Genomic DNA, 22360 nt, shown 5'->3' with positions numbered 1-22360 from the left:
AGGAATAGTTCCGTACGATGCAGATTATGTCATATCACAGCTCGATGTGAAATTACATACGCCAACACCTCCGGGTAGCTCGGCTGGTCTCCCCGTCCCTTGGGAATCAAAGACTCCGAACAACCCAACCGAAGCCCAATCACAAAGCGATTATGTGAAAAATAGGATTGTACGACATCAAAATAGCTCACCAACGTCAATTTTTGCTGGAATAGATCAGATTGCGCGAGGTACAACGAAGGTTATGCATCGGCTTGCCCTTTTAGAAGGCGAGGTCGAATCACTTCGAAAGGTAAATGAGACCTTAAGTCGACGTCGCCGTGCGAAGAAAAAACAGCTACAGAGTGGAGGGTCACTTCGTATACAAGCTGGACAGGACCTACAGTCTCAACGAGAGGTTGATGGGCAGTTACATGACGAATTTCGTCAAATTGGTGGTCGTACGAGGCGGCGAATTGCGCGTGTACGGCGCTGTAGAATCTGCGGCGAGCCCGGACATAATGCGCGCACTTGTGGAAATGATGTAGAGACGTCTGAAGATAACGATTCTGATTAGTTTCAATTGATGATAGGCGTTGTGGTTGAATTCACTTATACATTGTCGTATAAGGTCTGCCTAAGTGTGCAATTGGACCGTGGACTACGTTATATGATCACACCATCCTTAAGAAATACAAGTGGCGGAAAATGTCTTTCGCGGTGCACATTTTTGCTCTGGAAGCTATTGCAAAAAACCGCTGTACAACGTATTCAGCTCCACTAGGAGTATTGATGTAGACAAATGAAGTCGCAGCAGATTGCGAACAGCCTCATCCCGTCCAACGCCGGGGCGCTGCGCCAATTACAAGGGGATTATGAATACGAAGCAACAACAGTCACATGACCAGCAAGATTTTCGTCACGGAACTGTTGACTAAACAGATTATCACATCTCCGACATAGACGAAAACATTCGACGAAGTCTAAGAACAAATATACCTTACACCTATAACTTGCGTCCAACCACTTCAGCATGTACCTCAATTTACTCAACAATATTTGCGGACAAGAAGACTTGTGACACCAGTCAGACCAGACCGACATTTTTGATACTCTATAAATTTTGTGCCATCCTAATGCTGAGCTGCTCGTCTCGTCTGCTCCGTCGATGTCAAAGACACTGACCCAGCGCTCCTTTTCGGCTTCCTTGTCGTCATTTCAGTCTCCGCACCAGCAACCGCACTCCCGGGCGTATACGTCCTCGGTTCGTTATATGTCGCGTCTCCATACATCGGACCGACTGTGTAAGGTGGACTGGGCTGATTCATATACTCCGGTTGTTTCTTCACTACCCGACGCTTCTTCACCTCGCCGTATGCCGCCGCAATGACCCACAACGTCCACATGATGGCAGCGACAATGGAGTAAGCTGTAATAGCGGAATCTGACGCACCCGCAAGTTGCAGACCGAGGCCACCGTTAATAATGCCTAGGGTAATCGTGGTGCGGCCGATAAAAAGATGAGCGTAAGACCAGGCCGTCCGACGGCCAAGAGCTTTGAACCTAATGTGATGAATCCAGCCGAGCACGGGTTGGAGGAATAAGACTGCGAGGACAACTAATCCAATTATAGGGTGGGCGCGAGTTTGTTCCATTTCGAGCTGGTTGGGAAAACGTCAATGTACACTGGCTACAGGGTAGAGTGCGATGTAGGGAGAGCTCACCAGACTTGAGTTGTTGGGCGGAATTTGCACCATGCGAACAAGATAAATGCCCAGAGCCGCACCGGCAATGTAAACAATGTACGCGATCATCTGAGTGATTCCGTGAATGATCCAGGCAAAGCGACCGGGAATAACACGCATGAAAATCGATCCGAGAGGGAACAGGGCCACGAACGCAACTGCGGCCAATATTCCGTGGATATTGCGATAGCTCATGGCTTGCTGGATGTCAAATCCGATTCCATTTTGAAAGCTGTCACCAAAGCCATCCCCATTGCCATCATCGTTACCATCGAACCCACCGTCTCCGTCGAAGTATCCATCACCATCGCCATCTCCATCTGCATCCCACCATCTCTGAGCTTGGGCGATAGCCACTAGGGCAAGAATTAGAAATTATTCCTCGAGAATTACTGCGTCCAATCGCAACCACGAGGCTTACCCAAGGCCAGCAAGTACAGTACGAGCGACTTCATAATCTGTGTCGGCGTGCTCGGTGTCAATCGTACAACACCAGGAATTACGGTGTCTCTAGATTCAAAAGTGAAATCCAGTACAACTTTGAATTGGAGAATTTTGATCTAAATACCGGACCATATGCAACCTGCGTCATGCCTCCGCGGCAGTCTCGGACCTGAACATGGGGGAGTGCGATGGCTTCGGGGTAGGCTTTGTCGCACTAAAAGCCTATTGGCAGCCGTCTCGGCGTCGTCAGACTGACTCAAAGCCACATCCTACCCCATTCAACATACTTAGGTTCCCTTTCTTGGCTGACGATGAGAAATACTTGAACTGAGATGGGACGGCCTTCAAAATTTTGTGTCGTACCGAAAGACCCAATAAGATTGAGAAGGTCCATGCTAAAGCTGCATCCATCCTCTTGTGAATGATATGGGTTAGGCGCTATGCATGCTAAGATTGTCCAGACCTTTAGGGTCTTCAGTTGACTGGCACTCGGTCTATATGTTATGTGTAATATTATTTTGTTTCAGGTTTGAATCTCGGGGTTAGGACTCGGGGATTCCTATCTTGAGAGGTCTAAAGTCTCGGCATGCTTACTCCCTGTATTTGGAGTTTAATTGCTAGCTCTTTAAAGGAAATAACCCACAAGACAAACCTTATGGAGCAATAATCTCATCTCTGCACAAAAACCTGCTGGATTGATTATATCATGAGATGAAGCCCCGAAGTGGGATTTAGGACAAACACTGAAATGGCAGGTCGACCACCAGCAACTAACATTTTCCCTCGCACAAGGTTACATACCTGGGATCTTTTCGTGAGTGTCGTTGTTATCCCATGTTTTCATCTACGCTGTGTGAATAATCTATCATTTCCCTGATTTGTCTGCAATCTCCTTTTCTGCACTTCGGCCAAGAGTCTCGAGGATCTGCTGAACTTGATATGAGTCTGATTTCGGTGGACCATCTTCCATCAAGTAAGCAGCGCCTATGGGTAGTCCATGGTCCACCAAATTCAGACTCATGTTGAGTCCAGCTGAGCCTTGCCCAATATCTATCCCATGTATCCGCTCCTGCATGAACATGTGGCAATTCGTCCAGCTATTCATGACAGCGAAATCTCCCACCAGCCTGAGTAGTGGAAGAATCTCTTCAGAAACTATGTCTGGAATGTAGGCATCCTATTCAAGATTGTCGAATGTACTATGACCAAATAAGCAATTCTAATTGATCCAAAGTATCTCGAAACTACGTACTGCGGTTCTCCCATATGGCCCTATTCAGTAAATACATGCAGATATTGAAGTAGTGCGTAGAGTCATTCCCTTTTCACTAAAAGAGAGTTTAAAAAGGTGAAAACCAAGTAGAATACAATCCCTCCCATATAGATAACCGTAAGCTCAATCCACCTTGAGATCACCCAAACTAGCCACCATCCTCATGCTCGCTTGAATTTCGTACTCCTCACTCTCTTCCCCTTACGTATTCTCCACCGAATTATGACGCGAAGAGAGTTGCCTTTTCTGGCAAAGAACCAACCAATGCATGACCATGCTGCTCCACGGCGGTGTCACATCCTGCAAAGAGAAAGATTCCTCCACAGGCAGCTCTTACGGATTCGAGAAGGCCAAGGACTCCACGTGACCCGTCGAATTATATAGTCCATTGTTTGCATTATTGTACTGATACTACACTAAGCGTCACGGGGTCGATATCAAGAGGAATAGGCCCATACCGCAACACGATCTCAGCCACGTCATAGAAGTCAAGCTGTACTTTGAGGCCGAGCTGGTGAAAATACCGGCTGACCATACGAGTCCCTACTTACAGCCGTGGATCCGATGTTATCAAGAAAACAATGCTTTCCACAATGACTTGAAACGCGCCATCTACGGCCTCGTTTTCTTTGGCACTCCGCACATTGGGATAGAGGTCGACGCGTGGAAGGAATATACAGTATGGCAGCCGACCGAGTCTATCCCTTAAGACCTCGCTCCTTCCTCGAGTAACTTGCCAGGTCTGAAAGTGAGCTTCACCAAGGCAATCGGACTGCTTCCTGTCATCATTGCTACGAGCTACAAGAAACCCAAACCTCCAACAGGGATCAAACGGTACTTTTTCCTGAGATGGCCCCAAGAAGGTCATAATTTCCGATGCCTCGACCTGCTTATATGCGCAAGGAGAGAATAAGACACAAATCTCCGTTGAAACAGATCACTCAATTATTGCGAAGTTGGATTCGAGTCCCTCAAGCAAATACGGAGTTATCAAGGATCGCATCGAGACGCCTGTGGTCGAAGCTGTTGGACGAGTTCGCAACCACTTTCTCAGATCTCTCCACGGACGACTGTTTTTACACCAATAGTCAGTTTCTCTTAATGTAAATCAAGACCCATCGCCAGTCTCGTCGTAATTTTCATAGCACCGCCCAAAAGTCGTAAGACGGTTGTTGGTCCTACACGAGCCACTCGCACTCGTTACACTCGACAAGCATGCTGTCTCTAAACCTTGATCCATCCTGTTTCTTCTTGTTTCCGGGCAAAGCGTCTGCCGCAAGCAACATTTCAACCATTTCAGCCATTTCAGCCGCTGTAAAGTAGTGTTCCCCTTTCCAGACTTCAGTCTAACTAATCCATCTCGCAACTTGGTTGACTTGAAATATATCTGTATTGTATGGATAGCAAATAAAATTTAAGAAGATGAAACGTACTACATAATCTCCACGTTTCATGCTCTATTGTTAATATGCAAGTAAGTGCCTCCCAGCTGGGGATGATACGTGGGGGCGGACATACCAGGATAAGGAGTGAAACCGTCTTTCACCACATGTTCAGCGGCACGGCCTCGCATAGGAGTCTGCACGCCGAAGGCGATGACCATACCAAGCAACACCGGGCAACTCGCCTTTCTTCTGCAAAGAGTTGGTGTGATCTTGTTGCAGCCGTTGAAGTAACAGAATATCAATAAAAGACAAAAAATTTGTAATCAGCCGACGGTACGCGTCCTTCAAGGTTCGGACGGCCTTCAGCTGATTTGGGTCAGCCAGTCTTGGTATGCCAAGTTTGGCTGCAAAGGGTTTAATATCCATAGAGTAAAGGTTTTTTGTGCTGACCTACCATGAGAAGTAATTTTCACTCTTAAAATCTTTCAGATACTCTGTAGACATAAATTCCCGGCCCTTCGGAGCGAGTGACAGGAAGTTCTTCTCCATCATCTTGACATACCGAGTCACCTGCTCCAGTCTGTATATAATCGTTTTTTGGTCTTCGTCACTTAGTAAGTTATTTGCCTGTTCTAGCTCTCGGACCCTGCTCTCAAGTAAGGTATTTCGACGTAGAAGAATGTACATAACCTTCGTAAATGAGTTCGGAGCAGAAATAATTGACTTCGGCGAGCTTCCCTGATGGGCAGAGATTCGGGTTGTAGTAAAACCAGTTGCGAAGTCGCCTCTTGGATATTACTAGGCGTCTTAGACTCCCAGGATTGGGTCGGCAGAGTATAGTCAGGTGAGGATGTACGGACTTCTGTGATGCGAGTGCATATGGGGTGTAAATTGTTGTATTGGGAAAGTATGGCCAGGTCAGCTATTCTGGCCTGGCAGAGCTCTTTTATAGCTCTTATATATCTCATCTCTAGCTATAGGGCAACCCCTCATGGGGTTACGTATCATTCTGGTACGAGTTCAAGCTTAGAAAGAACACTTTCTGGGTTAAGAGGGCCTAATCCAGTGGCTCTGAATCCAGCCCGAATATTTTTTCCCGTCAAATCTTCCGTATAAGCGTCGTAAAACGACGGAAATAAATCTTCCTTCGAGATATAGCTTATATGGCGTCGTATAAGAAGTACGATTATACGACCATAGGCCTGTGGGAGCAGGCAAAAACACCCAACATTGAGAGGCTGTTGCCTATGGGATGGATGAGGAGGCATACAGTGCGTGATAATATTATGCTCTTTACAGTAGGTCTCTAATTCCTCCGAATGGTGGTATTTATAACCATCAATGATAAGAAGACGTTTAGTCCCCTTCGTACGCGCTCTGGTGTGCTTATCGAGATGCTTGATTCATTATAGATCCAAATCATTATTGATCTAGCAATTTTCCGAGACAGAAACCACCCAGTCGTCTAGTAATGGCGTATCTCAGAACTGTGATACTAAGATAGTTTTGCCTTAACGTACCCCACAAGCAAGTTGGCCACTTTTTCTTGGCACCGTATGAATAACTTCAATAACTTGACTAAACTAAAAAATAATAATTCAAACTAATCCGAATCCTCTTCCTCGTACGTATCTTTATCATTCTCACAAGTACGAGCATTATGTCCGGGCTCTCCGCAGATCCTACAGCGCCGTCGGCATGGTTCGGCCGGTCTCGTACGACGACGACTTACACGTATATCATCCTGTAGCTGCTGTTCAATATCCCGTTGAGACTGTAAGTCCTGAGAGTCTCGTAAACTAAGAGATCCTCCATCTTGTGGCTGTCGATTTTTAGTCCTTCGACGACGGCTTAGCTCTTGATTGGCCTTCCGAAGTGTAGTAACCTCATCCTCAAGTAAAACTAACCGATGCATAACAGCCGTCGCACCACGTGAAAATTGGTCAATAGCCGTAAGTATTGTCGTCGGGGAGCTATTCTGATGCTGTACGGTTCTGTTTTTAACGTATTCAGACTGGGATTGCGCCTCGGTTGGGTTATTTGGAGTCTTTGATTCCCAGATTAAGGGGGCGCCAGACGAGCTCCCAGGAGGTGTAGGCGTATGTAGCTTAATATCCAGCTGTGAAATCACATATTCCGGGTCGTACGGAATAAGTTCTGTCCCCCTGAAACCTGCCTGGATATTCGACTTAGTTATAGTCGTACGATACGCCCTATATAATGCCAAAAAGAAATCCTCCTTCGAGATATGGGTTATATACGCCCATATTAGGTCTTCAATTTCTTTGCCGTAAGACCTTTTCAAAGCCCTAAAACAGCCTACATCGAGAGGCTGGAGCTTATGTGACGAATGAGCAGGCATACTAAGTGTAATAATAGTATGCTCTTTGCAATATAGCTCGAAGTCAGTCGAGTGGTGGCTCTCATGCCCGTTGAGGATAAGAAGACGATAAACACCCTTCGTACGATCCTTCGTATAGCGATCAAAGTGCTGAATCCAGTCTACGCCTCGCTCATTTGTTGTCCAACCGTTTTTGGTTACAGCGATTACCCAATCGGACGGGAATGGGCTATTCTCGTACCAGGATAAGAGGTGGTTTTGACCCGCGACAATAATATACGGCGGGATAGCACAGCCGGACGAATTAATACCCTGGATTACTGTAGCCCATTCTCGATTGCCTTGTTGGACTGTACGAGGCCTTCCGCGTCGTTCGGCACTTGTAACTACCATCTCGGATGAGATTAAGCCCATCGCGAACCCTGTCTCGTCGAAGTTATAGATATCCGCCTCTTGGATACCATATTTCGCAATTGTATTTCGTACGAGCGTAAACCACGCGCGATACGCGTCAGGATCTTCGCAATAGGCTCGTTAGTAGTCGATTCTTCGGTTAAAAAGCGTCCGAAGGTCTGGTTGTCGTCGTACGAAGTTCGAGGCCAGTTGACGCCGACGCGTCCAGGGTCACGGTCACGGAGCAGTCGGTTAGCCATAGCTTCAACACCATGGAGCCGGGGGGGAAATGATCGCGAATCTAGGTCAAGTATGTATTGTACGACCGCTAACTCTTCTGATTCCGTAAGCTTATGACTAGATTGTCGAGTATCGCGTCAAGATAGTAGTCCGCGTTTTCGGTTAGCTAGAGTTGTACGAGGGACATCGTAGAGTTGGGCAGCGCGTCGGATGCTTAATTCGGGTTTCGATTGAAGCGCCTGACACGCTAGAATCATGTCGCTTTCTTTCCAATTCGATCCCATCTTGGTATGTGTAAAGATGTTAATTAAAAGGTTGTTCGTACGGTGCCAAGAAAAAGTGGCCAACTTGCTTGTGGGGTACGTTATATTATTCCTAGTGGTATATAAAATTTGGAGAAGGGGCAGGTAGAGGTGCATATACGAAGTGTTGAGTCGCTTCGATTAGAGGGGGATTGATGCGAGTGCTGTCGAATATCACGTGTGTCCAATCGAGTAGTCAGCAGTGCGTAAGATTGTATATAAATGAGGTGTGTTCTTGTCTGTCTGTCTTCTTGTCAGGGTACGGCCTGGACCGAAGGCGATAGTACAGAGTGAAGGGGAGAAATAGGCGTGTCCCCCTGGTGGTCACCTGGTGTTCACTGGTGGTCACTTGGTGATGGCAGGTAGGGGTATCCACAGTAGTTCATTCATCTCTCCCCTCTCTATCTTCCTCCGTCTCGACTCCTTACTTATAGCCAGCCGAGGTTCTCTGTTGGATTCTGGATGTTTGCTTCCGCATGTCTGTGTTCCTTCGACTTCGGCCAACATCTTGGATAGCGGCTCTTTATCTGCAACCAAGCGATTCCCTATCCGCTGCAAACGGCTTCAACAGCTCTCATTCGCCACAAGCGGCTCTCTAGCCGCCACAAACGACTTCCTTCCTGGTGGAAGCCGGCCCGCCTCGGATGACACTTGTGGCTCTGACACTTCTGTTCTCGCGAACTCCCGTTGCTCTGCCTTTTATAGATGCTTTAGAACATGTCGGTAACTTTGGTGTTACTTTTGAGAAGAGGGGTTCCTTTCGCCTTCTGAACTTCAAGTGACAATAGTCTTCTCTAGTGCCATATTATTTCTGAACCTAGGAACCAGGTGCCCTATCTGACAAGTGCATATGGGGTGTGAATTGTTGTATTGGGAAAGGATGGCCAGGTCAGCTATTCTGGCCTGGCAGAGCTCTTTTATAGCTCTTATCTATCTTATCTCTAGCTATAGGGCAACCCCCCATGGGGTCACGTATCAGGGATTCTAACATGCTCCGCGATATTATTTAGAAAGGTTGGGCTTGCCAATCTGGGACTAGTCCCACGTAGACTAGTCCCTTTTCCTTCTATTTATCTTAATTCGGTATAGCCCTATGATGCGGATTTAACGTGAAGATCATAAACATAAGTCGGGCAAAATCCCTACCGATGGTAGATTCGTCTTGGGCAAGCGGGAGTTACGTAGCATCGGAAGCGTACTGTACATTCGAATTCTAAACCTTCAAGATAAATCCTCCAGGTTATGAGATGGCTACTATACAAGATCTATAATTTAGTTTCTGTAGAGACGTTAATACCTTTAACCCAAAAGAGCTTCATATTTAACTTTGACCCTAACCCCTAACCTTATAGATCCCGTCGTCGTACCGCTCCACTGACAATGTGAGAACTAGAAGCCAAAGGGCAGGGAATGTCAGGGCAGGTGCAGAGCTACCGGAGAACAGTCAGCGAATCACTTCACCAAAAGGAATTTGTCGTCCAGGATTTGCTAGTAAGCTAAATCTGCAGGTATAAGTTTCTTCAATATGCGACTTCTTGATTCGTACTATTATCATGTTGCAACCATAATCACTGTTAAGAACCGACAGTTCTAACGCTACTAATCCATCTGACGGGTCGGGAGCCTACACATGAGGAGACATAAGTGGAACAGTTAGTGCTGAAGAACTATAGTACGAACCGGGTCCCGTGATGGATCACGTTGGATCAGTAATCCAGTCGTGAGGCTCGCCTACAGATTAATGACCGAGAATCACGACTTCAGTGATCCGCGAGATCAGTAAAGGAAGGAATATATGTTGAATCAAGGACAGGGATTTTTGGATATAGTAGACAAATATCTCTGTCGCTTCTCGGCACGCTCGACGGCGTCCAGCTGGGAAATGAACGTCCCACCGAGACCAAGTTTAGGCAAAGCTCGTTGCAGCGGCGAGTTATTATGCGATGCAAAGTTTCAAGTTTGACATTTTATAACACCTGTACTATGTTTCCGAGGTTTTGCTATTGAAGGCCTGAATTCAAACCGTTTCACACTTCAGCGTGTAGCTGGCAGCGGCAGTTATGTACCGACTAACCTAGCGTACAATGCCAAAAATGGGCCGGTGAAATTCCCAAATGTGGACATAATCAGGACAGGTCCAATTTGAGCTCACTGTCTTTCAAAGACAGGCGTGTATCCTAGAGGTGCCGCAACCTCCACCGTCATTCCCCCTTCTAGAATATCACCCTGTGCGTCCCCCTCAGCCGAGAACTGTCTCCACTGAGCCCCCACTGGTAGCAATACACTCCTCTCCCTTTGTCCCGGCTCCAAGATCGGCGCGACCAGATACTTCGAGCCAAACATGTACTCCTGCGTCATACTCCAAGCCTTCCTATCCCCAGGGAACTCATAGAAAACCGGCCGTATCACCGGATCCCCATGCACATGTGCCGCATTCATTACGTCCCTTACATACCCCCTCATCTTCTCCCTCAACTCCAAATACTTCTTACAAATCCCATAAACCTCCTCGCCATACACCCAAACCTCATTCGGCGCTCCACTCAAACAATGACTCCCGCCCGTGTGCCCTAGCCGTTTCTGCTGCGGCTCCCTATCCCCATGCAGTCTAAACACGGGGCAGAAAACTCCCCACTGGAACCACCTCACAAACAATTCCCTGAACCCCTCATCCCTTGGATCCCCTCCATGAAACCCACCAATATCAGTAGTCCACCACGCCATCCCCGCCATCCCCGCGTTCAAGCCCGCAGAAACCTGACTCCGCAAACTACTCCAGGAACTCGCAATATCCCCCGACCACAGCAGCGCGCCATACTTCTGACTTCCCGCCCAAGCACACCTAACCAAGTTCACCACCCTCTCCTGTCCCGCGCTCTTCATCCCCTCGTAAAACGCCTGCGAGTACCTTACTGGAAACAGATTCCCCACCATTAAGTTCGGCCCCGCGTGGTATCGCCAATTGTCAAAATCGTAATGCGTGTACTCCGGCTCCGCCTCGTCAAGCCAGAAGATCTTGACGCCCTTGTCGTAGTAATTCTTCTTGACTTTCTCCCAGATAAACTTCCGTGCTTCGGGGTGTGTGGCGTCGAAGTGGATGGTGCTCGTTTCGCCCTCCATGGCGAGACTACTGCCACGGTCTTGTCGGATAAGGAGGCCTTTGGACAGCATTTCGGCGAAGTTCTCGGATTTGCGGTCAACGGTTGGCCAGATGGAGACCATGAGCTCGATATTCAGGGATTTGAGCTCTTGGATCATTGCGTCTGTTCGGTTATTTATATGAGTCAAACTTGGCTCCTATTCACGAAGGCGAGGAGGGTAGGCTACGCACCCGGATCTGGCCAAAACGTAGGATCAAACCTCCAGTCCCCCTCGGCAGGCCAGTGGAAGTAATCCACCACAATGACATCCATTGGTAGCCCTCTGCGCTTATGCTCCCTCGCGACCCCGAGGATTTCCTCTTGCGTCTGGTACCTTAGTTTGCACTGCCAAAACCCAAGCCCATACTCGGGCATCTCAGGCGGCGTCCCGACGACCTTTCCGTACGCCCGTACTATTTCGGCAGGCGTGTCACCCGCCACGACCCAGTAGTCCAGCGCCCGGGTACTGAGGGCTTCGAATGTCGTTACGTTCCGTCCGAACACGGCACGGCCTACGGCTGGGTTGTTCCACAGGAATCCGTAGCCGTTAGACGACACGGCGAACGGGATAGAGGCTTGCGAGTTGCGCTGCGCAAGCTCGAGGTCAGACCCTTTCAGGTCAAGCATGGGTTGTTGGTACTGGCCCATGCCGAAGATCTGCTCAGTGACTTCGGACTCAAATCGAGCAGTCAGATGCCATGAGTCTGATCCCAGCCGGCCACGAAATTCCCGTGCACTGATGCGGAGGGCACTGCATTTGGGATCGGTGACGTCCATGCGGTTGCGGCTATATTCTTCGAGTAGAATCTTACCGGCGGCGTTGGTGATGGTCAGTTTTCCCAGGCGAGAGAGGGAGGCGGTGATAGTGCCGTTGGTGATGGATGCCGCTGTAGTACCCTCGTTGGTGATTTTGACTGAGACATGGTCTGCCTCTGGTTCAGGCACTGGTTCAGTGAGTGCCCAATCGTCAGGGGGGAGCGTCGGTTCCTGCGTGGCGCGGACGCGGAAGGCATTGGGCCCCCAGGGCTCGATGCGGAGAGTTTCGTACTCGTGCTTGTAGAGCAGGTACTTTTTTTCTGGGGCGTCAAACATACTGAGTGATATTCAATTCTACTTGTAATATGTCATCTGAAATGAACAAAGTAAAACCTGGTTTCAAGAGGGGATGAACTAGACATTTATATAATCATGTGAAGCAGACCCTTATGCACGAACCCGCGTTAAGTAGGCAGATCATGTGAAAAACAGCCAATAGAAGTAGTCCAACAGATCCGGAACTACACCCGTATTTTCCGGAACGACCGGCGTCGGCCTTTGCCCGCCGTGGAACTCTTTTTATTCGCACGAATGGCCTGTGAAATATTCAGTTCGGGCCAAAACAATCCGATTTGCTTAACCCTCGCACGATTACATTGTCAGGGTTCCTCCGATGGACTCCAATGGAGTCCATTGTGTCCTAGCTGGTTACCAAGTTGGCACGATATCTCCATACAAATAAATGGATAAAGTGCGGGGAATCCCCCAACTCGATCCCTTGTCCTCCAACAGTCCGACGGATGAAACAGTTCGGGGTTTATGATATCGAGGGTATTGGGAGATTATAATCATATTTCTATTCGAAGACCGTGGAAACCTTCTCCACAGAGGTCTGTAGCCAGTCCTGTTGGAAATCAAGGCAGCTTTTGTATCATTTCTGCATCAACACGTGGAGTTTGGCGGATGTACCTCAGCCATGATCGAGTACATTACTGTAAAGAGGGACTAATACGATACATCATTTCAGCAGCGTTGAAATCCACAATTTCACATTAACGAATGACGAGGCTTTCTTAACATCGAGGTTATGAAGCACGAAGACACAGGGAGGTTCGTTATCCATTAGCCAAGCCCAAGTACCAACACATATAACTTCACACTTGTAACTCATTCCTATTTGGTTGACGTTATTGTGCATCGTTAAGACGTACTTCATCTAGGTGGGCCTCTATTGATGTGCGGATGTCGGAATTAGTCTTTAGAGTCTGACATATGTAGTGGATGTATATGATAATACTAAGCTGGCGCTTCCTGATATTTGATTTGTGACTTATTAGAGAAGTTGAAACTGGATAACACAATGTGCTTTGCACAAGGGTGTAGAACTTTTGGCTACACATCTGAGAAAACGCCCCAAAGTAACGTTAGGCTGGAAGATATCCGACTGCTCAAGTTGAAACATATCGACATGCCCCCAAGTTGCAGCTCAAGACTCAATCCTGACCCAATACAAACCTAATACTTTTGATTTGAATTTCACAAAGTTTCCACAAAGTTTTAAGATAGAACTTGCTATCTATGTTGCAGCGCGTGGCGTCTGCCCTCACAGGACATGATCGCAGCGCAGTCAGATCGGAATTATGACATAGTGGAAAAAAGTTGTAATACAGGACTTATTGCAAGCTATAACTAGGTATAGAATTGAACGTGTTGATCTCCCCAAGTCCAAAGGGTAAGGGACCTTAAATAAAGAAAATTGTGCCTCTTGGCTGTTTTTAATAGAGCAAGTTTAAGAACTCTGCAATAAGCTGTCGCGCACGAAAGAGAAAGAAATAAAAGGTAAAGCTAGAAAGGCTGTTGCGTTCCGACATGTAATCCAAATAATGGCCACGGCGAATTCGTCAACATGTCTATGTTTCTTAAACAAAACAATGTAATTTGTTATTCCCTATTCGAGTTCAACTACGCATGGCCTCGCTGGCAGCAACAAGAATCGAAACTTTAGCTCATAACTGATATTATCCACTCCAGGATTTTCCGAAATTGGCTTCATGGAAATTCGACGGTGATTTAGCTGTAATTTGATCCAGATGAAATCTGATTGCCTCTGAATCTGAATATGCGGACAATTTATCCCCAACACGTCTCGCGTGACCAAGATTTCCGATCTTTCATCGTCATCTCGAGGGTATCTGCAATCTAGTTCAACCACACCATCCTCTTGCTCGAAGCTATGGTTGGTATCGGGTTCATTGGCAGGTATAGAAATTGAAGCACAGCTCAACACGAAAGCAAACCACAATATGCTCTGACCTAATGGCTCGAAGTGTAGAACTATTATGATCTTAACTTCACTTCTTTGAAATGTCATAGTGCTCGGTTCGGTTCGGTATATCCCGAACGTGAACCCGGGGTTGAGCCTCTCTTGCAAGGAACACTCTTGAAATGGATACTACTAACAGGCCGAAGACAGGGTCACCCTGCCGCGTGAGCTAGCTAGCTTGATAGCGGCGGGTGCTTCAAATTGCCTAATTCGGACAAGCGAGAGAATGGGATGCTGAATATACTGTCTCTGAGCGAGCTTAAAGCATAAGAACCCCAAATTCGTACTCAAGGGTCCAAGTATCAAAACGGCAGTGCTATGTACTCACATCAGCGACCCGACCGACTGCGTGTATTGAAGTACCGCTCTTCGAGTGGCTAGTGCGGGCCTATTGGTGGAGCGTTGGACCGGTTAACTGGATCCAGCACCGTATCGTAGCGGGAGCCACAGCGGGCTAACTTGGGCAATGATTCAGGTTCAAGAGAGGGCTGCAAAAGCGCAATATCAAGGTATCCAAGTTTCTATCATAAGAAAATCGGAATCAAATGTTGCGGTAAACTATTCTTTCATCAGCATCTTGTTCATCATCGAATTCCAAACTCGATACAAAATGACACCACAGCCGGTGGTCGTAACTGACCTTCGCTTCGAACACCACCCCACCGGTCTTAGCGTCCCCGTGGTGAAGCCACTGCTCTCCTGGCGCTATGCCACAGAAAGCAATACATTGTCACAGAACTAGTTTCAGTCCTGATACCAAGTCTAAGTCAAGCGTTGAAAGTTAGGAAAGACAAACATCCAGGTCAACGGCGACAGCAGTATCCTCAGTGTCTGGTCAGACCATCCCCTCTCATCTCACGAGATAGCAAGTGTGCGTGTCAAGGCACATGGGATAAGTGCACGACAAGCGGGTGGCACAGATGGCGCAGCCATAAATATGGAGTGGTCCGCGTGGAAGGGCGTCGAAGCTGCGCTCTTGAACCGCGAGGGTTGGAAGGGACAGTTCATCGCTAGCTCAAAGTCCACGGCGGTTTCTGAAGGTAGCAAAAAGAAAGACCACTTCCGTCCCATTCGGCTGTGGAAGACGTTCAAGCTTGACTCAGAGCCTAAGCATGCGAGGATATACATCACAGCACTGGGCGTCTACGAGGCGCACTTGAACGGGCAGCGGATTGGGGATGAGCATGTGGCGCCTGGGTGGATTTGGAATCACCATAAACTTGTTACTGCACAGCTTGGAGTGTACTCTCCCGATGTCAAAGCTACCAAGCCCAGTGCGCGGATCTGTTCGGACGAGACGTGGAAATGGAAGAAGTCCCCTATTATTTCAAGCTGGATCTATGACGGACGACATGTGCCAAGAAGAAGAGACTGGAATGATATCGCAGCCCAATCTCCACAGGCGTCTTCCTGGGAACTCATAAAGACTCTCACCTTCCCCAAATCTCCCTCCTCGCTGCCCCCAGCCCAGCAGTCAAGATCGCCGAGTCCTTGAAATCAGCCTGCATCTTCACCTCCCCTACAGGCAAGACCATCATCAACTTTGGCGAAAACATGGTCGGCAAACTGCTCATCCTCGCCCCTCTGTCACTCTCCGTTGGGCAAACCCTAACAATCAAGCATGCTGAAGCGCTCGAAAACGGCTAATTCGGCACGCGCCCCGCTGCGAGCGGCAAAGGTAACAGGCACTATAATATTTTCCTGCCCTCCGCAGCCGCTACAGGACTGGTCCGCTCGTAATGCACACACCAAGGCCACGAACGGGCCATTTCACCGCAGCAACAGTAGACTCAACCAGCTTCACAAGAACGTCCTCTGGTCCACCAGGGGAAACTTTCTCTCCATCCCAGCCGACTATCCCCAGCGCTATCACATCACACGGATCATAGCCCAGATCGCGGGCGTCATCGGTGAAATAACGACGAGAAGCGGTACCCAGCTGACGCAGAGGTTGGGCAAGGCGTTAAGGGTTAAATACATCACGCTCTCCGGCCTGGTCGTAGCCGATAGCCAGACATCCCTCGCCATCGCTTTTGCATTCTCTCTGCACACCCCCGAAGACAAAGCAGGGCGAGACCTGGCAGGGCCCGACTAGCCCGCCACTCCGCTTCGCCAAGTTCAAAGTCACCACGGGTTTCGCGGGAACATATTCCATCCTGCGCGCCTTGGCTACATCACAGAACAATCTCCAGATCGCCTACGACTTGCTGCTCAATGAGGCTTGGCCTAGTTGACCAGTTGGCTGTACCCCGTCAACATGGGCGCAACTACTGTCTGGGAGCGATGGAACAGTATCTTGCCCGACGGGAAGATCAATCCGGGCGAGATGATGAGTTTCAACCACTATGCCCTGGGTAGCGTGGTTGATGAGATGCACGAGGTTATTGGCGGTCTAGTATCTTTGAAGGTCGGGGGGTTGGATGTGATGAGTGCAAGTACTGAGTATCTGGGTAGGTAGGAACTTGTGGGAGGGGATTTGATCGTGTTGCCGGATGTCTACGAGGAGGAAGGGACTGCTTCCCAGACCGTAGGGTCGGGAGCGCATCATTTTGAATGCGCTTTCAAAGACCCTGGACCATGGCCACCCAAGTCTTTGAGTACGGGCTATCCTGGCGATGACTGCAGGGGTAAGATCAACGAGGACTAAGAATGAGTAATGTGGACATGAACAGTCGGGATTCAGTATAGTGATGAAAATATGTTGCTTTCTTGGTATCTATGATTTCAGAGTGGCATGCACCTACAGAACATGAGGTGACTTGTCTCAAGTCTCTCGACGTGAATCCAACGCTCTCACCAGATGTGACCGGGTTTATGCAAATCTCCATCCCTCATAACGTTCATTTCCTCATTACTGTCCACGTTCGTCAGAGTACATGGAAAAAGCATAGATTCCTCGGTGCGTCCTGAAACATGCAAAGCCACAACTGTGTCTGCCAACTCCATATCCTCTTCCAGAAGATGCGTGAACGGTACTTTTCGCATCCACGCCGTGCTCCAGAGTCAACTTTTGTGCAAGGAAATTAAAAACAAATTTGAAATAGAACCGAAACTCCGCAGCATAGCAAAGAAAAATCATGCGGCTGGCCAGGGATAACCTTAGTAGGTTATGCCGTCCATCTGCGTGTTTGGGTGGGAGGGATGAACATCCAGGGGCAGCTCTGGAGAAACAGAGACTCAAAGGTGCAGAGAATTGACGTCGGATATGCTTCGGTGGCGCTTGTGGCTCCACTGTTGCTCAGACGATGCTTTTCGCTTCTGAGCCATCCCGGACAGAGGACTGCTAGCGAGCTCTGTCATCTTCTTCTGCTTGCGTAATGGCGAGATGGGTACGTTGGTGCTGTGAATGCGCCCATCCTTGATGCCACGCAGCGTGCCCTGGTAGAAGGACCCACCGAACGCGAGTGACTCTCGCGTCGCTTTGCCGTTCCTGATCAGTTGCGAGTTGGCTTGGTCCCGACGGAATGTGCCAACAATGTTGGAGTTGTTCTCAAGTTGGCTGAGGAGATGTGTGACGTCGCTGGATGCAGTGGAAGGCCGTGCAGGTGTCACAAAGACGTCGTCGTCATCGTCAGCTACAGCACCCCCGTCATTATCTTCGTCGGACGAGCTGTCCTCGTCGAAGTGGATAAAGTCGTCGATCGCAAGCCCTTGCTCCGCCTCTTCAACTTCTCCAACGTCTTCCTCGGAACTCTCTTCAATACCATTGTCGCCAGATGTCATAGAAAAGAATGCCTCGACCGGACCAACAGCTTGCGTGTTGACGTAGTCGCCAAAAGTATTGGAGGAGAACATGGCGCCCATCATCAAATTGCCCGAGTTGCTTAGTATGGGTGACGACTGGGTGACAGGCTCAAAGAATGGGAAGTTGAATTGTTCAGGCGAGAGATCAAGCCGTCTGAGTCTTTGGGGAGTGAAAATCATCAACTTGCCGGTCTTTGGATTGACGACCGCGACAGGTTTTGTCCCGGTACTATCAAGGTTGAAACGCCCAACACGGGGTTTTCCACGGCGAGGCTTGATGAGCGTGATGGCGTCCGAGTCAGAGGCTTCCTCCTCGACTTTAGCCTTGCGTCTAATGGGCTCCGGGGGATCTTCATCCTCGGTAGTCTCACCGTCGCCTTGGAAGAAATAATTAGCAGAGATAAGGCGCACTGAGTCAGTTACGTTCACTCACTTTCGTACCCATCGAGGGACAGGTCGTCGACCTCAGGCGATGGCATGGGCGTTGAGACGGTGGTGGAGATCTCTTGACTAGTTAAAGGAGTTGCGACGGGAGTGCTGTCGTCTTCCTCGAAAGCTGCAATCACGGCCGGGTCCATCTCGGAGTCGGGCTCGTTAATCATGTAATCGGCATCATCGAAGTCCTCGGGCATCTCATGGAAGTCCCAGAAAGAGATGGATTCCGACGAATTACCCTCATCTTCGTCATGTTCAATCTCACGACGGAAAGATGGGTCGAGTGCGTTCTGATCGACGAAAATGTCAGGAAAGAAGCCTACATCCAAGTCGTCGTCCGTGTCGGTGGATTCTCCGTCCGAGTCGGGCACGTCAAAACGAACGCGGCGCGGAGACGTCGTCCCCGGGTCGGGTACATGACTGCTTGTATTATCTTGATGAGCTGGGGCAACACCATCGTCGTCCATGAAACCTTCCCAACTGGCACTATCGTTGCCTCCGTCATCTTCATCGTCCTCCTCCTCGTCTTCATTTTCATCATCTGCTTCGTCTTCGTCGTCATCCGCTTCTTCTTCTTCTTCTTCTTCTTCTGCTTCCATAACCGGCCGAGGAGAGCTTTGATATACATGGGATATGATATGCTCTTCCTCGGCCGCATCTACATCCTCCTCCTCGTCATCTTCGTCACTAATGGCATCCACGCCGGAATAGCCATCGTCGTCGGACAAGTTGCTCAGCGACGACGAAGTATCGGAGCCCCGACGCTTCGAAGCCTTGACGGGAGTGGTCGGGAAGCTTTGACGAACGTCCCTAGCCATCATTGTGTGGAGATATGCGGGATCTAAAATATGCAGGGGTTGACCAGGGTCTGTCGGACTCGATGGTCTGAGAATAGTGACAAACGGCGGTGAGGCCAGTCAATGCTCGCGAGATCGCGTCGTGCAGTTGAATGTGATAGTGGGGGGGGGGGGGGGGGGGAACCGAGTATATCACCGGCACAATCGTGATATTCCACGGGCAAGGGCGTGTGTGGAGGCGCCGCAAGCTGTAAGGTAGAGACAATATCTCGGCAGGTGCGCCGGCTATCGTGAATGTTGGAAGGTCGTAGGCCCGAAGCGTGAGTTGGGCTGAATGTGCAATGGTACTTTGGTGATTCAGACTTCTTCGTACATTGGCAGTGCAAGGCACAACACAGTTTAAGTCTGTAGAAAACTTCGTCGAGGTCGATTGGGATTGAATTTCTCGGTGAACTGAAGGACTACGAACATGCCCAGTCGCAGGCATGCCCGCAGTGGGCTTTTACAGCTCAGCGACGGCCGAAGGCATCTTGAATCTCGACGAAGTTGGTATTGACTGATTGTGGACTTGAATATGGATCAGTGTCGACTCTTGTCTGGTGCTTTGGCGTTGTTGGTTAGGAAGGAAGAAAATCTCGGGAAATCTCTAGAGCAGAGATAAATTTGACCGTGCAAATCGATTAGCGTGGTGGGGTCGCACTCTCTGTAGGGATTCGTCCACCCGCTGAGCTTCTGTTTTGTGGGTACTGGGAAAATGCTAACTACAATGCCGCCATGTACCTCTGTGATATGTTACGATCTTCTCATGTACATGTGCCATGTATGGGCATGTAAATTGATATCGATTCGATTATGGTGTATTCTATATTACACTGTACGCGAACCGGTTTTCCATGACCCAGCACGGACCGCACAATGCTGCTCTCTAAATAGACGTGTACTTGAATGTGAGGTCGACAACAGACACTCGATACCCCGGCACCATGCTTGATGGCTTGATGGAGAACATCTAAGGTTAGGTTAGGCAACTTCAAATGGCGGTGACAAACAGAACAGCTGAAGAATATTACCTTTTACCATCCTGATTTCAGGACCAAATACGAAGTAGTTGTTGAACTGCTGTCTAAGTTTAGAGCTCCCGAAACCCTAAAAAGCCCCTCGAAGGCAGACTTCACAATTGGTTTCAATTTGACAGCTTCGCCGGCCGAAAGCAACATACTACGAAGTATAGAAGCAAATTCTCTTTCGTCTCAACCTCGAAAGACCCAACAACCCCTCCAAAGAAGCTCCACCTGCTATGCCTAATACCCACCCGTCGACTCATCAATGAGTCGATATGCTCTCATCCCAGCTTTGTCGAAGCGTTTGGCGTCCTGTGAGAAACAATGACAAGGGTTCCGATCTGCCTAAAGCTCGAGAGGGCGACACGCCAAAACAGTCACAAAGTTTCGATTTTTCTTGGGATGACGAAGGGTCTCGAGGATGCCGTGCTGATCTCAGCCTGAGCCAGCAGGTCTCCCAATCTCTTCATCTATGGGGTCCCCATTCTTCATGCATCACTTGCATAGGTGAGCACGATATTTGATGCGGTCAGAGTACGACGTATTACGACTGCAGGAATTGGGTCAAAGTTTTTTATCCCCCCGCACCGGCAACCTGAGCAAGCCTCCAATGAAGATCTCCGGATTCCGTAGTTTGTTCACCTTCCGATCTTCCTATTTCGTAAGCGCTTAAGCGGAGGCAGGAAGGCTGTTACAGAACCAGAAGTGGTATATTGGCCGGCCGCCCGTGCCCTCAACCATATAAGCTAGGGCCCTGCTCCAAATGACGTCTGCTATGATTCTAACCGAGATTCTCCGGTCTGGCCTTTGACGTTGGTATCCTCCGTAGTCCGTTCTTGAGACATGATATGAAGACATGCCCTCAGGGTGTGTGAGTCCAATGCTGGATGGCAGTAACAAAGTGGGAGAGATACCTGCTCTCACTGCAGCTATGCACAGCAGTAGTCAAAACGTGTTTTCGCACCAAGACCCGGCTTGGGCTTCACACAATGGTGGAACTTGACTCACTCTAACCGCGAAATCTATCTCTAATTGGCCATTGAGTTCAGCGAGGCGTGCGATGATTGGACCGCAAACACTTTTGCGTACAGTGGCGGCTGCACTTGAGGGAAGAGGTGCATGATGTGTGCTGTCATGAGTACACATATACTCCTAAAGAGAAAAAAAAATCTAGCGCCTCTATTCCATGTGATAAACCATATCTCGCGTCTCGGACTTTACAATGATCTGGCTCGTACGAAAAGACGTCAAGTCAAGGTAGTGGGGATGATCTATGGCACTAGAAAAAAGGAAGAAACACAAAGAGCAAAGGAAACAAAAAAAATGGAAAGAGAAAGCTCCCCTGTCAAATTGCCGCCCAGGGTCGTTCCTGGTCAGTGCACCTTCTAGTTGGGAAGAATTTTAGAATCGAAACCCAAGTTCTGGGACCCTCTTATCTAATCGCTTCTGTTGCCGTGCCAACTTCCAAATAATGTTACTTGCGAATGCATCAAATGCTGTCATGTTGCGCAACTCCTTGGATCGTTGAAGATAGCCAACTGCTTCTCGAGTTGCATGTCACACAGCTTTGCAGCGAATATCAACGAAATATTTCACATTGCCATTCCGTTGCCCACCATGATGGATCCCCCGTCAAAACCGCAGTCGAGCCTCTTTCAGGTCTACTTGCGTCTCAGACCTACACCAGCTAGTCCTACCAATGCAGAGCGATTCTTGCTGGTGGAGGAAGTCGAGGAGGGTAGCGCGCCCACATACGTCACGTTGAATCCACCGAATGACCGAAGACGCGCCATCGAGAAGTTTGCCTTCACCGAGGTGTTTGAGGAGGATGCAACCCAGCTGGATCTATTTCAAGGCACGCGCGTACTGCCTCTGGTCGAGGGCGTACTTGCACCTCACGGTGGCGATGGTACAGATGGTCTCCTAGCTACGCTTGGAGTCACGGGCTCTGGAAAGGTTTGTTTGCGACGGGCAGGATCATCAAGCCGGACTCTGCTGACAT

The 22360-nt window shown here is 48.9% G+C and overlaps 7 protein-coding genes across 7 annotated transcripts; 4 read left to right on the top strand and 3 right to left on the bottom strand.

Annotated features, from left to right (window-relative positions):
- Nucleotides 1-936: 936 nt before the first annotated feature.
- Nucleotides 937-2275, bottom strand: BCR38DRAFT_437282 (uncharacterized protein). Its single transcript, XM_040860519.1, has 3 exons — nt 2146-2275; nt 1704-2080; nt 937-1640 (listed from the first exon to the last, which is right to left on the bottom strand). Exons 1-3 carry the CDS (start codon nt 2177-2179, stop codon nt 1113-1115), a joined length of 939 nt encoding a protein of 312 aa, XP_040713891.1. The 5' UTR covers nt 2180-2275; the 3' UTR covers nt 937-1112.
- A 7975-nt stretch (nt 2276-10250) lies between these two features.
- On the bottom strand, nt 10251-12334 carry BCR38DRAFT_346703 (glycosyl hydrolases family 31-domain-containing protein; the record flags this gene model as incomplete). The annotated part of the gene is made up of 2 exons (XM_040856271.1): nt 10251-11365; nt 11434-12334. 2 exons carry the CDS (start codon nt 12332-12334, stop codon nt 10251-10253), a joined length of 2016 nt encoding a protein of 671 aa, XP_040713890.1.
- Nucleotides 12335-14931: 2597 nt separating this feature from the next.
- BCR38DRAFT_486327 (uncharacterized protein) lies at nt 14932-15816 on the top strand (the record flags this gene model as incomplete). The annotated part of the gene is made up of 2 exons (XM_040864016.1): nt 14932-15003; nt 15124-15816. 2 exons carry the CDS (start codon nt 14932-14934, stop codon nt 15814-15816), a joined length of 765 nt encoding a protein of 254 aa, XP_040713889.1.
- A 126-nt stretch (nt 15817-15942) lies between these two features.
- On the top strand, nt 15943-16416 carry BCR38DRAFT_486326 (uncharacterized protein; the record flags this gene model as incomplete). The annotated part of the gene is made up of 1 exon (XM_040864015.1): nt 15943-16416. One exon carries the CDS (start codon nt 15943-15945, stop codon nt 16414-16416), a length of 474 nt encoding a protein of 157 aa, XP_040713888.1.
- A 162-nt stretch (nt 16417-16578) lies between these two features.
- Nucleotides 16579-16975, top strand: BCR38DRAFT_475499 (uncharacterized protein; the record flags this gene model as incomplete). Its single annotated transcript, XM_040863010.1, has 2 exons — nt 16579-16771; nt 16853-16975. 2 exons carry the CDS (start codon nt 16579-16581, stop codon nt 16966-16968), a joined length of 309 nt encoding a protein of 102 aa, XP_040713887.1. The 3' UTR covers nt 16969-16975.
- A 523-nt stretch (nt 16976-17498) lies between these two features.
- On the bottom strand, nt 17499-19318 carry BCR38DRAFT_346705 (uncharacterized protein; the record flags this gene model as incomplete). The annotated part of the gene is made up of 2 exons (XM_040856272.1): nt 17499-18442; nt 18499-19318. 2 exons carry the CDS (start codon nt 19316-19318, stop codon nt 17499-17501), a joined length of 1764 nt encoding a protein of 587 aa, XP_040713886.1.
- Nucleotides 19319-21975: 2657 nt separating this feature from the next.
- BCR38DRAFT_486323 (uncharacterized protein) lies at nt 21976-22314 on the top strand (the record flags this gene model as incomplete). The annotated part of the gene is made up of 1 exon (XM_040864014.1): nt 21976-22314. A coding segment is annotated over one exon (339 nt), but the record flags the coding sequence as incomplete, so codon positions are not given.
- Between the last annotated feature and the right edge of the window lie 46 nt (nt 22315-22360).

The sequence above is a fragment of the Pseudomassariella vexata genome (assembly GCF_002105095.1).
Source record: "Pseudomassariella vexata strain CBS 129021 chromosome Unknown BCR38scaffold_9, whole genome shotgun sequence".
Taxonomy (NCBI): domain Eukaryota; kingdom Fungi; phylum Ascomycota; class Sordariomycetes; order Amphisphaeriales; family Pseudomassariaceae; genus Pseudomassariella; species Pseudomassariella vexata.
This window is presented reverse-complemented; position numbering and strand designations above follow the sequence as displayed.